The sequence below is a fragment of the Physella acuta genome, unplaced genomic scaffold (genome assembly GCF_028476545.2).
Source record: "Physella acuta isolate Inbredline_101_S28 unplaced genomic scaffold, ASM2847654v3 ptg000648l, whole genome shotgun sequence".
Classification (NCBI taxonomy): Eukaryota; Metazoa; Mollusca; class Gastropoda; family Physidae; genus Physella; species Physella acuta.
In genome coordinates this window covers 363169-377609 of record NW_026732167.1, presented here as the reverse complement: position 1 = coordinate 377609, position 14441 = coordinate 363169, and the positions used below count along the sequence as shown (strand labels likewise).

Below are 14441 nucleotides of genomic sequence, written 5' to 3'. Positions count from 1 at the left end.
CACCTGAAACTTTCGATTTGCACCCCCCCCCTCGAACTTTCGATTTGCACACCCCCCCCCCCCCACTTAAATTTATCTCTATATATTTTTACAATTTTTTGCCTTGGTGTCACCCCCCTAAATGGTGTCACCCGGTGCGGTCCGCACCCTCGTCACCCCCCCTCGCTACGCCTCTGCTCCAACATCTGTGCTTGTTTGTTTTGCATGGTGACATATACAATTGTGAATCGCCTGGTTTAAATACGCGCTTACGAAACCTATCAAAGTGTTGACCTTTTACAAATTTTAAAACACTGCTAAGAGGTTGATGTGATCTGGGATTTCGGTGTCAGGAATAATTGGGAACAACATCTGCAGATGACGCTACGTGCGTTATTGTCTTCAAGTTCATGATTCACTGTCCGCCATCTTTTCTTGTCAACGTGGCGCGTATCTCATAGGTGAGGGAAGCCATTTTGAATTCTCCACAGCCAGTGTGTGCATTAAGAAGTATACAGTAAAAAATGAACGTTAGAATCTGAGAAAAGATAATTTATTAGGTAAGTGAACTTGTTTCATTAATCTAAAGAAAAACTAGGCCGGTTTTGCTGAATATCAGAATGAATAATATTTAACGCTAAGCAGACCCCATTATTTGTAAGCTTGTTCGAATAGGTTTAGTACTTTAAAATATGTTAAGATGGGGATCGGCCTTAGTGTCTAGTCAATTGCGATTTCGGTATGTTGTAGGCCTACTGCTAGATTAAGTTCGGCGTGTTAGTGTTCGATTATTGAACAGGTTAATTTTTATGTTAGAAAAACATTCTTAAAAGCTGGATTATAATGTGTCTGGAGAATTATTAAAAAATAATTAGACTAGTGTATGCACAACTTAAATTTTGGGTTAGCATTTAGATACTGATTAGGTATCAGTTGGTTTCAATGGGTGCTAGAATTTAAAACGTTTCTAAATTTGGTTTTAAAGCTTAGGCATGATTGGTCCTGAGGTTGCGAAAAAAAACTATTATCGCATTATTAATTATTGCTCAAATAACCTTAATATTTCATATCACTTCAATGACGAAAAAATTTGCAGCGTCGTGTAGGCCTATGGCTGGTAATGTAGGATAAAAACTATATACTGTTCCTATTTAAACACTTATTAAAACACTGGAAATTATTTGTTTATTTTATATAAAATATTTTAAAATAGGACCAGTGCACCATGATTAAGCTGGTACTGACGTTTGTTTCTCTTCTGGCGAGTTTCTTGTCGGTGCATGGCGGAGACTCTCTACGAATGACGAACCTGGACAACGGCACTTTTCAACATCAAACCAAACGAAGCTCATCGCAGGTCATTACTTTAATGTGCATATACAGATTTCTTTAATCATCTTACATGTTTTTATTACGCTTTTTTTGTACATTGTGGTTTATACCGAAGATGAAGTTTTCACATGTTTGAATAAGAACAGGCATTTAGAGATCAGAATCAGTACTAGCCGCCTTTTCAATATGTAAGGACGGTGGGTTCTGAATTCGAGACTTTTAGGTTAATGTCATGCTATCTAGAATCCACCCACTCCGCCCCTATATCAACCTCTAATATGCGGATTAATGCGTGGTGAAGAGAGACATCCCACCCACTCCGGGGGAAGAAATCTGAATAAATTTTAAGCGTATTTAGGTGATTGTTTTCTATAATTACCACCAATCATTCCTTATGAACAAATTAACCCATCATGTTTAAATTTAAGTATTTGGTTATAATAAAAATATATCTTTAAAACACAATTTTTCAAAATTATTTTTAATCAAATCCCAATTAATTTTACTGCAATGTAAAGGAATGTAACGCGGTCAGCCCCCGGCGAAGTTTGACACAAGATGCAGTTACAGTTATAGCATACAAATATTTATAGTTATAATAAAAATAAACCGGGAGTTATCTCCCCTAAACTTTCTCAAATATTCTTATATAACACTACGTAGGATGGAAACTCGGGATATAGACAATATTTTTAATCCACTTTTAATTACTTAAACTTTTTATAATAGAATATAATCTCGTAGAAAAAAGAATTGCACATCAAGTGAACGCTAACCAAATTTGCATAATAGTGAGGGCTATTATTAGTACTTTACAAATTCACATGTGTTTATTGAGAAATCGGAAATAGCGTAAATTACTACTTTCGTTCAACGGAAATTACTCAAAATTTGTAGAAAGCAGATACATATATTTTTGATTTATGTGTGAAATTTCATTGATCTATCTGAAATAGTACTCAAGTTATAGGCTTTTGAAAAATTGAAAGTAGAAAAAGTTCCATTTCCGGTTATCGGAAATCGCTCAAAAGTTGATACGGATCTACGATTTTGATATAATACTTATATGTGATATTTCATCAACCTAGCTAAAACGGTACTCCAGTTATCGTGTTTACAGACACACATACATACATACGTACACACACACAGACATACGGACAAGATTGCAAAAATATGTTTTTCCGACTCAGGTAGGTGTAAAACTTCGAGATTTTAAAAAATCTCGATTATATTTTTTTTTTATTTTTTTTTTTATTTTTTGCACGATTTCAATACTTTCTCTATACTTTGTATATACGAGAAAGTAAAAATAGTAAACTTAATATATGTTCACGAAAAATCACTCATATTTCCCAACTCAGCGGTTCAAGTGGTTAATTAAAGAGTAAAACTTACATTTAGAAATGTTACCAGTATATAGATCAACACAACTGCATACATGTTTGTTTGTAACAAAGCAAAATACTGAGCATTCATAGCAAATATATTAGCTTTTTCCATACAATTCCATCGACAGAGTCAGAGAAGTTCAGTTACACTTTTTTAATATTTGTATAACTAATAAATGTCCACAGTATCAATTACCTTACACTGATCAAATTAGACATCCAATATTTGATGGTAAAGAAATTCACATCGAAGGAACTATTAGTTCAACGGACATCAGGTTATAACGGCTATTTTTAAAAAAAGAATGTACATATTAATTAGCAAAAATAAAATTTAAATTCTAAATGATTTTGTCATGCTAGTTTACTAAACTTTTTACATTAATTACCTTAAGTCATAAGCTATTAATTACTCGGTATCTAGAAATACAATTGAACGTAGTCTTTTCAAATTTGTATGATCATCTTAATTGCCTAAATGTCTAAAAATTATTAATTAATCCCTACCTAGATTGATTATTGAACTGTGTGATGCACAACCGTGTCTCTTAGATTACGAATTTCAAGCCAATATTCGATTGAACACCAAAACACTGACCATGAGTTATAAGAGAAATTTACAATATGGACCGACAACAGTTAGAGAGGGAATACCATTAAAAACTGAAGGACCAATGCAAATACAAATAGTAATATGCCCTCAAGAATTCAAGGTGATATCAAAGTGTGCACTTTGTGATTTGGATTTACACACATAATTTCAATTAGAGTTTTTTAGAAGCATACAATTAAGATTGAACTATATAATTGATATTTTTATTAATTTATATTTTACTAGTTCTATCTCAACAACACATTGTATACATTTACAACTGTGGTTAGATTTACAAAAGTAAACTATTTGAGGATTCGTGGGACGTCTCATATTAATTGGATCTTGTATTCAGTAAGAGATGAACTTAGTTAATTTAAGTAATCAAACATAATAACAATAAACATTAATATATGCAGTTAAAAATATTGTTCAATCGTACACATACATACATACATACATACATACATACATACATACATACATACATACATACATACATACATACATACATACATACATACATACATACATACATACATACATACATACATACATACATACATACATACATACATACATACATACATACATACATACATACATACATACATACATACATACATACATACATACATACGTACGTACGTACGTACGTACGTACGTACGTACGTACGTACGTACGTACGTACATACATACATACATACATACATACATACATACATACATACATACATACATACATACATACATACATACATACATACATACATACATACATACATACATACATACATACATACATACATACATACATACATACATACATACATACATACATACATACATACATACATACATGCATTCATGCATTCATGCATATATATATATATATATATATATATATATATATATATATATATATATATATATATATATATATAAATTCTGTTTCAGTACAAGCGACCAGTAAGTAAATAAGTATATAATATAAAGGAAAAATTAATTTACGCAGCAACAAACACTTGCTGTACATTTAGTTTTTTTACAGTTTTAGTTATATATATATATATATATATATATATATATATATATATATATATATATATATATATATATATATATATATTAATTTTTTTATTTTTTCAATTTATTTATTTATTACACTTAATACACTCATGCATCTCCACACACATGACATACGAATAGATATTTTAGAACACATACACGATCACTAAGTGCATCAGAAGTATACATACATAATACTAAATTGTCTTTTGATATTGATTTTAGCCAAAGATCGTACGCTTTAACCATCAACTTGAGGATAAAAGAATCATAATAACTGGCACTCCGACTGAAACGTGAGTTCGAACACATCACAGTTTTTAAGTCAAATCGTTATTTGTGTATGCAAGCCCTAATATATGACAGGAGGTGGGTGTGAAGGGGTATATAATCATTAAATATCTCTTAGGACTATTATAGAGTCGTGCGTCAGTGCTAGCTTTTCAACTCCTATCCTCAATCTTATAAAATAAAGATAATCAACTTATACATTTTATTAAATTTAAAAAATAATCATCGAACCATTTGAAAACGTAATACGGATAACTACACTTACAAAACATAGCACAACAAATTATCCATTCAAGTTCACAACGAAACCTGAAAGAAAAATGATGATTAAAAGTCAAAAAGGAAAAAAATTAAAATAAAATACATAAATAATAGCCGTTATCAACTAGGCGTTGCTCCAGCCATTTTATAATGCCATGCTCAAATGTTAACGTTAATTCACATACATTTGTTAATTTACAAAATGTTTTAAGGACAATACAAGTAAATTACATAATATTATGCTCAAAACAGCAAAAACACACGATTCTAAAATTTCATATTTTCATATTCTCATCACCTTCTATTCCTCGATGTCACCTCTTGTTATACAAGTACTCCTACTATCAGAGTCAAACCATTAAACAGAAAACCGCTTATTCATACTTTCCCTCTCCTTATGAGCAACAACACCATATATAAAATTAAAATATTTTTAAAAATCAGAATAGCATCATGTATGACTATATTGCTCTCTACACAATAAAAGCAAACAAATGCAAAGTTGAACATTAACATAAACAAAAACAATGAACATAAACTGGGTTTGATCACCGCTAAACTTTCTCGAATAATATTATATAACACTTCGGGGGATGGCAACTCGGAATATAGACACAATTTTTAATCAATTTTTATTTCCTAAAACTTTTGAAAATAGAATAGAATATTGTAGAAAAACAGTATTGGGCAACAATTGAACCCCAAATAATCTGTGTATAATAGTGCGGAATATTATTGGTACTTTATAAATTCACATGCGTTTTTTGAGAAATCGGAAATAGCGTAAATTACTACTTCCGGTCAACGGAAATTACTCAAAATTTGGAAGAAGGCAGATAATTAAATCTTTTACTTACATGTGAAATTTCATTTATCTATTTGAAATAGTACTCAAGTTATAGGCTTTTGCAAAATTAAAAGTAGAAAAAGTGCCACTTCCAGTTTTTTGAAAAATCGGAAATAGCGTAAATTACTTCTTCCGGTCTTATTTTTTTTCAAATTTCGTACATCTTCCTGTAATAGTAGTCGAGTTATAAGCTTTTCAAACACCAAAAGTAGAAAAAGTTCCACTTCTGGTTACCTGAAATAGCTGAATAGTTGATACAGAACTAAAAATTTGATATAATACTTTTAAAATCAATTATATAAGAAAACAATCTATCTCTTTGTATATTTATTTTAAAAAAATACTATTACAATACAAAACATGTGTTTCTGGTTAAATAGCAATTATTAAATTATTTCTCATCCTAATTCTTTGGCTATCGAGTTTCATAGGTTTTTATAAATTTAAGATTATGAACACATTGGCTTGACGAAAATGATTATATACACTTAAATACATAATAAAATGTACTTTTATTAATAAACCTACACTATTATATGCACCCACACAAAAAAGAATATTTTAGCGGCAACGTCAAAAAAAGGAAACTCCTTTATACTGAATAGTTCTACCTAACAACAAAAATGTAAAAATACATAGTCCTAGAGCACACTAGCACATACATATATAAATACGAACATATGTGTGTGTGTAAGTAGGATGTGAGGTAGGCAGACAGGCGGGGTGGAAGGAAAGCAGTTAGGCAGGAATAACGGCAGGTAGGAAAGTTGGTAGGCAGGCAGCAGCGAAGGCAGGTCAGTAGATAGGTAGGTAGGTAGGCAGGGAGATAGGTATGTATGTAGGGGGGCCTAGGTAGGAAGGCGCCTCACTCGGTATAGTGAGCGATTATAGTAGCTTATCGAATTCATAGCGTTTTGCAATTATTAAAACGAACGAAGGTACCATAGTACTCACGGGAGCTAAATCGAACCCTACCGGAGCGTCACCAAATCGATTTTTTTTCGCAGAAACCATCATAGGGGTATTAGCAATAGCTTCTAGAATTTGAATGACAAACGAATGAAATGTTAGGTAATGCTTAAACAAGCTAACCCACATATTCGTTTTTGGGGCGTGGGTTTGTCCACACTGCCGCCAAGACGCACTAAGGCGTACTATATGAAAGCCTTAAGTGCGTGTTAATCAACCTCTGTAATAGTGAGCTAGAACACAAATCGGCTTAGTCAAGCAAGTCACCAATGGTCTAACCCTATTGACCAACACCCGCTGTGAACAAACTATCTGTGGACAACCCATGGCTGAGGTCAAACGACTTGTGGGCTTATCACATTTGGTAAAAAGCAATCTACAATCGAAAAATCATAGGAATTTATGATTCTATTTATTTCAGAAAATAATGCCGCATTTGTTATTAATTAACAATTATACAGACTTTTTTTCCGTTGCAAACATTTTTATGCGCTTTTTTATGTTGCGCTTTTTTCCTGGGAACCAAAAAATCATATATTATAGTATAGTATTATAGGTTACTGTCTAAGACTGTTGGTTTACCTGGGCGCAGAAAAGAAAAAAAAAAAGGTTTTTGTTGTATGTATTGCGTTGTACCGTTTTTTTTTTAAATACCTAAGCGATTTTTTAATCATATCATTTAATAATTCTCGATATTTTTTTAATCATTAGATTTACAATCAACCTAAAGAATTGGAATCAACATGCAAATCATTCAAATTGTGGAGATGGAATCGTCGCTTTTCATATGAGTGTTAGGTTTTGGTATTGGGATAAGCATGTAGTCTTTGATTCTAAGCCCTTGGGTGATTCGTGGATAATGAATCGTCACCTCGGACGTTTTCCATTTGCAAAGAATGTTCAATTTAAGTTACAAATCACAATACGCAAAAATAGATATGAGGTAATTATATATATATATATATATATATATATATATATATATATATATATATATATATATATATATATATATATATATATACTAGCTGCATACCCGTGCTGCGCCACGGTGAATCATTTTTAAATGTACCGACTTGATAACAGAACAAAACTAAACACAAACGCTTATACCCGTGCTTCGCCACGGTGTGGATATGGATATGACCTCAGAGTTTACCGCACTGCGCGCGGATGGGGGTCACCGCATTTTCCGCGAATATTCCTTCAGCGGATGTCGGTAGCACTTTGCTGCGAATATGGGGTCGTGCGCGGATGGGTACCCGCATTCGGACGAACATTCGTAGCACTTTGGTGTGAGCATGGATATTCACGAAAATTTAATTGCGGTTTAAAAAATTGAGAGCCAACGCTATCACGAACATCCGCCCAGATATCTCTCCTCCCTGAACCCGCGTCGTCATCTAAACCGCCGCCGAACAACACGTTTACCCTGCCGTCCGCGCCCAGGGAGAGACTTCCACGTGGTTCCAAAATTTATAGCGATGACTGTCTGACACAATACCACAAGCGTTATATATATACTAGCTGCATACCCGGACTCAGCCACGCTGAATCTTTTTCCAATTATACCAACTTATGAACCTAACAAAACTAAAAACAAACGCTTAAACACCGTGCTTCGCTACGGTGTCGATATCGCCACGGTGTGGAGTTTACCGCGCGGGTGCGGTCTCTATATTTGGGGCTTCTTATACCCGTGCTTCACAAAGGTGAGGTTATGGATATTACCTCAGATAGGAGTCCCAGCGTTGGGGCGTACATCCCTTCCGTGCACCGCGCTGCGCGCGTGTGTCGGTAGCATCTTTTGGTGCGAATATAGATATTCACAAAAATGAAACTACGGTAAAAAAAAAATAATTGATGTCCGCCCAGACATCTCTCCTCCCATACACACGCGTCGTCATCTAAACCGTCGCCAAACGACACGTTTTCCCGGCCGTCCGCGCCCAAGGTGAGACCCCCAAACAAAAGCTATAGCGATGACACAAGGAAGGAATGAAGGAATAGGACTGACACACTAACAGCTCGCTTATATTATATATATATATATATATATATATTTATTTATTTAATATATCTGTCTACCTGCCTGCCTGCCTGCCTGCCTGCCTGCCTGCCTGCCTGCCTGCCTGCCTGCCTGCCTGTCTGTCTGTCTGTCTGTCTGTCTGTCTGTCTGTCTGTCTGTCTGTCTGTCTGTCTGTCTGTCTGTCTGTCTGTCTGTCTGTCTGTCTGTCTGTCTGTCTGTCTGTCTGTCTGCCTGCCTGCCTGCCTGCCTGCCTGCCTGTCTGTCTGTCTGTCTGTCTGTCTGTCTGTCTGTCTGTCTGTCTGTCTGTCTGTCTGTCTGTCTGTCTGTCTGTCTGTATGTCTGTCTGTCTGTCTGTCTGCCTGCCTGCCTACCTGCCTGTCTGTCTGTCTGTCTGTCCGTCTGTCCGTCTGTCAGTCTGTCCGTCTGTCCGTCTGTCTGTCTGTCTGTCTGTCTGTCTGTTTGTATGTCTCTCTGTCTCTCTGTCTCTCTCTGGCTTTTTGTCTCTCTGTCTCTCTGTCTGTCTGTGTTGTATGCACTACTACACTTTTCACCCGATCGCCATGAAACTTTTGGAAGTTGTTGAGAATGTATATATATATATATATATATATATATATATATATATATATATATATATATATATATATATATATATATATATATATAAATTCAATATATATATATATGTGTGTGTGTGTGTGTTGCGGTCAAACCCCGAAGTCGGCCAATGAGCGGATTGGCCGGCCAATGCGCGCAATGGCCAATATCGTCTCCCATTGGACGGTCAAAGTCCGAAACTTTGCTTGATTTCGGCCTTTGGCCGGCCAGTCCGCGGATTGGCCATGGTGGACCGGCCAAAGTCTTTATTAGAAGATCATCTGGCTAGGGGCGACCGGCCAAAGTCCGAATTAGAAGATCAGGAGCAGATTTTGGCTATTTTTTTATGCCGTAAGGATCATGAAATTAAGTATTTATTGATTATTAATTAAAGTAAATGACAGAAACATTCAAATTTTTTATTGTACTATAGTCTCAATCAATCACTATTATCATTTGTTACAACAAGTTGAACTTTTATGGCATTTAGAATTACATAGTAGCTTGTTATTTTTACACTTGCGGCGATTTGTTGTGCACTTGGTTGTGCAATTGCAGCGAGTGTAACCTTGGCGCCCAGTCAATGATTGTGAAGATGCGATGGTTCGTAGTGATTTTTCCTAAGTGCCAACTGACGACAATAAGAGCAGTTTTTCGTGAAGAATTGAAAACTCACTTCTAGCATACAGTTGATTTAGAACACCATGTTCCGTTCCTAATTTGTGGAAACCGCTCTTGACTCTCATGATAACTGCAATCACGCTTCGGGGATCACCGCGACCTCTGTCAACATCTGGAACACGGATGCGTATATTGTCACCCACTTCAGCATCTTTAAATTTTGTATTTGATGTTTTAAGCATCCTAGCACCTTGAGTTTGCAAGCCAGTATGAGCTGCTGACCTGTGTTCCATGATGTCTTGTTTGTTGCGACACAATCTGCAGGTAATATTTCCTCCGTACCCTTCGTCTGCTTCATTGGGTATTCCACAAATAGCATGGACATCGTTGCCACAGGATCCACAAGAATGAGCTGCACTACAATGTTTTTCACAAACTATACAGAATCTGTTGGTTACATTATTGTCACGCAACTGGTCTGGACGTTCCGCCACGGCAGCAGATGTTTTAGCTGAGGATGTTGTTGCATTTATGGCAACCTCCATTTCTTGTTCAATGTTCTCAAGAAATCTGGAATGCAAGGAAATTCTGTCGGTATTTATCATGCAGTCCAGTCAAGGCGCCGTGATAGGTCTGCTTCATTTGGTATTCTCCTTTTGTTGGGGAAATATGGTTTCTGACGCCCACGCCATCTCAAGTCGCTTGGACACTATTGTTCAACTAACAAGGAAAGTCTTTTGAACGTTCCGTCTTGTTGCACGTGGTCGATGACGCCGACTGTCTGATTTTGTTCTTTGATGATTGTCATCATGGAGGAGGCTGTCACATACAGTTGTAGCCCATATATAGAAACTACATTTTTCTTTTGACAGCCATCTGCTATGTCTGTCTCTTGGTCTGACGGCCCTTTTGATCCATGTCGCCTTGCATATAGAATGCTATACAAACAAGAGCTAAACAATACGTTACAATGAAACCGCACCCAGAATAATGAAAACGCGATCACAACTTCGTCTAGATAGAACATTGGCCAGGACATCCCGGCCAGTGCGCGCATTGGCCTGCCAATGTACAAAATACGCTGTCAAGTTTAAGCGCTTCGGACTTTGGCCAGTACGTCCCTGCCAGTGCGCGCATTGGCCGGCCAATGTACGAAGTACGATCTTAGTGCTAAGTTCTTCGGGCTTTGGCCAAGAGAGCCGGCATTGGCCGCACTTCGGGCTTTGACCGTAACATATATATATATATATATATATATATATATATATATATATATATATATATATATATATATATATATATATATATATATATATATATATATATATAAGAAGCCCATAAAATGTTTTCGGATGTTGCTCTTTTTACAAGCTTTTATTTAACTCACTTCCTCGTCAGTCTAGACCGAACGCAGGAGTGAAAATTCGGTCAATTCTACTTGACCGATACGATTCACATTTGACACGTGGGTCAAGACATGAAGACAATGCAATCTGGAATTAAATTTGACTTAATTGGATGCCTAATTAATTTTTTATGAATTAATTAAAATTTGGACCGAATTAGTAGCCATGTCTATCCAACCACACCACACGCGTCATCACGTTCAATAGCTGCGCCATCACGTTCAATGGCTGCGCCATCACGTTCAGTAGGCGCGCAATGGTTTTTAGTCATGTAACTCTTTTTGTAAATAAAACATGTTAAGTACTGAAAAAAAATTCATAAATAATTATCATTAAAAAAGTTTTAAAAAACCACGTTTTCTGATTGAACTAAAAAGTAGAAAATAAATGCTATACATCACAATAATGCAAGCGATCACTCTACTATAAGCGATGTAAAACGTGGGGCGCCGAAGTAAAAGTTTTTTATCGGTCATTGTTAATATAAGATGTAAAAGTTATATTACTATTGATTAGATAATACTATTGAGTTTTATTAGGGAGCTTGTAGAGAGTCAACAGTATTAGAAACTTAAGAAAAAATTGTCTTTCTAGTTATTTAAATAGTAGTCTACAATTTATTTTCTACTTTTTAGTGCATTATTATAAAAAAGCTTGTTATTAAAACGTTTTATATGAATTTTTTTACAAGCTTTTATTTAACTCAATTCCTCTATCGCAAGTCGTCAGTCTAGATCTAAACGCCGGAGTGAAAATTCGGACACTTCTATTTGACCGATACGATTCGTAGTTGGCACATTAAGACAATGCAATCTGAAATTAAATTTGACTTAATTGGGTGCCTAATAATTTTTTTTAATGAATTAATTAAAATTTCGACCGATTTAGTAGGAGTATCTATCCAACCACACCACACGCGTCATCACGTTCAATAGCTGCGCCTTCACGTTCAATAAGCGCGCAATGGTTTTTAGTCATGTAACTCTTTTGTAAATAAAACATGTAAAGTACTGAAACTTTTAGCGCAATTTCCATTCTGGAGAATTGCGATTATTAACTCGTCATTTCTGGGAATGGATGGATGGATGTCCGCAGCTTTAAGTCGTATCTCCTCCTCAACGAAGCAATATCGAGGACTAGTTCCAAAGCAAATATGTTAAGCAAGTTCCGACGATGATTGTGGGCAAAAAAAAATTACCGGAATTCCTTCCTGGATTTCCGTAAAAGCCAAAAAACCTCGAAAACATGCAGTTTTTGGCCCATATCTCGGCAACCAGACCACTTAGCGACTTGAAATTTTAACAATCGATTCCTGCCATAATTTAGAACAATATTGCCGAAGAAAGTTTTCAAAAATATCCTTTCGTTCGTCACAATTTTTTTTTTAAATTACATTATACATAATACATTACAGTACTATATAGCAAAGAAGGCAGTGGAAGGCGAAGGAGGAGGAGGGTAAATCATGTGACCTGGCTGGCTTAGCAGCGAACTGCGCTAGCAGTTCTATATAGCAATATAGAGAGCGCGACAACTTATTTATTTGCTGAATATATGATTTATCTCGATTTAAAATTGTTATGGATAACATAAGGAAATTGCGCTTAAATTGTCACTAGACTTTTTATTAACTTGTTTTTCATAAAAAAACGTTTTAATAACAAGCTTTTATGTAATAATGCACTAAAAGTAGAGAATAAATTATACACTACTATTTAAATTACCATAAAGAAAAGCATGGGTCTCTTCTCAATTATTAGTAAAGGTATTATAATTATTATTAAAAGTTTTTTTTATGATTTTTTTCCTAGTTCACCACTGTTTTATACTTTTTTTAAACAAGTATTTTTGGTTTAATCACATTGTTCTCCGACAGCTTAACTCTAGTTTTTACCTTTAGCTAGATAAATTCATTGTATTCTTGAATTTGAAGATTTCGCAACAGTATGTAATTGAAAATTGTCTCTAATTATGGAAGCTAATGGATATTTTTTAAAAAGTTATATTTTCAGACCAGGGCTTGAGATTTCGCTAAAAACAAGATTTTAAATAATAAATGCAGGCTCCTTACAAATGTATATATATATATATATATATATATATATATATATATATATATATATACAGAGAGAGAGAGAGAGAGGGAGAGATATGTGTGTGTACGTATATGTATATATACATATATGTTTAAGTTTGTGATTGTGTGTGTGAAAAAGAGAGGTTGTGATTTTTTTTCTTTCTTTCCAAGCTTCTCTTTGGCGATGGCAGTGTTCACAACTGGAATCTCGCAAATGAAAACGTAGATATGTTGTGCATTGACGGTGATCTGACAGTCCACAACATTCTGACAACATAAAAATCACTGTATTAACTTCAAGCACAGCGCAGGAGAGAGCCGCCTTTTAAAGAAATTTAAACATAAAATCCTGACACGTTTTTAAAACGCTTCAGTGTGTTAAATAAATCAATACTAGCATATAGTATAAAGACCCTATGTAATGTCATCTTTAAAAAAAAAATTAAAATGCAATTGTTTTCTAAAAGCATTCACCAGTTCCTTATAATCTTTCAACCGACGTTTCTTTCGTTTTAAGCATTGACTGTGGAACATCGCATTAGAAATCATATCACAGTGCAAAAGAAAGAAATTTACACACTAATATTTATTTATTTATAAATTTATTTATTTATAAATTATATAAATATATTTATTTTATTTATTGATCTATTTTTTTAAATTTAAACTGTATTGGTTCATTTTTAATTCATATATATATATATATATATATATATATATATATATATATATATATATATATATATATATATATATATATATATATATATATATATATATATATATATATATATATATATATATATATACATATTTATTTATTTATTTATTTATTTATATATTTTATATATATATAAAGAAATATATTTATTTATCTTTAATGCTTTTAATTTATTTTATTTTGTAGGGGGAGGGGAGGGGCGGGAGTGTTGCGCGACAAATATGATCTAAGAGATGCAAAGCAGGCATTGTTTACATTT

General features: G+C 34.3%; 1 protein-coding gene and 1 long non-coding RNA gene across 2 annotated transcripts; both read left to right on the top strand.

Moving 5' to 3' along the window:
* Positions 1 to 335: 335 nt before the first annotated feature.
* On the top strand, positions 336 to 3669 carry LOC131948558 (uncharacterized). Its single transcript, XM_059310147.1, has 5 exons — positions 336 to 539; positions 1193 to 1336; positions 2889 to 2980; positions 3214 to 3415; positions 3541 to 3669. The coding sequence occupies exons 2-5, from the start codon at positions 1205 to 1207 to the stop codon at positions 3667 to 3669; spliced, it is 555 nt and encodes a 184-aa protein (XP_059166130.1). The 5' UTR covers positions 336 to 539; positions 1193 to 1204.
* A 919-nt stretch (positions 3670 to 4588) lies between these two features.
* On the top strand, positions 4589 to 14131 carry LOC131948538 (uncharacterized). Its single transcript, XR_009388020.1, has 3 exons — positions 4589 to 4659; positions 7443 to 7674; positions 13633 to 14131. It is a non-coding gene; the product is annotated as an uncharacterized LOC131948538 (long non-coding RNA).
* The last annotated feature ends 310 nt before the right edge of the window (positions 14132 to 14441 follow it).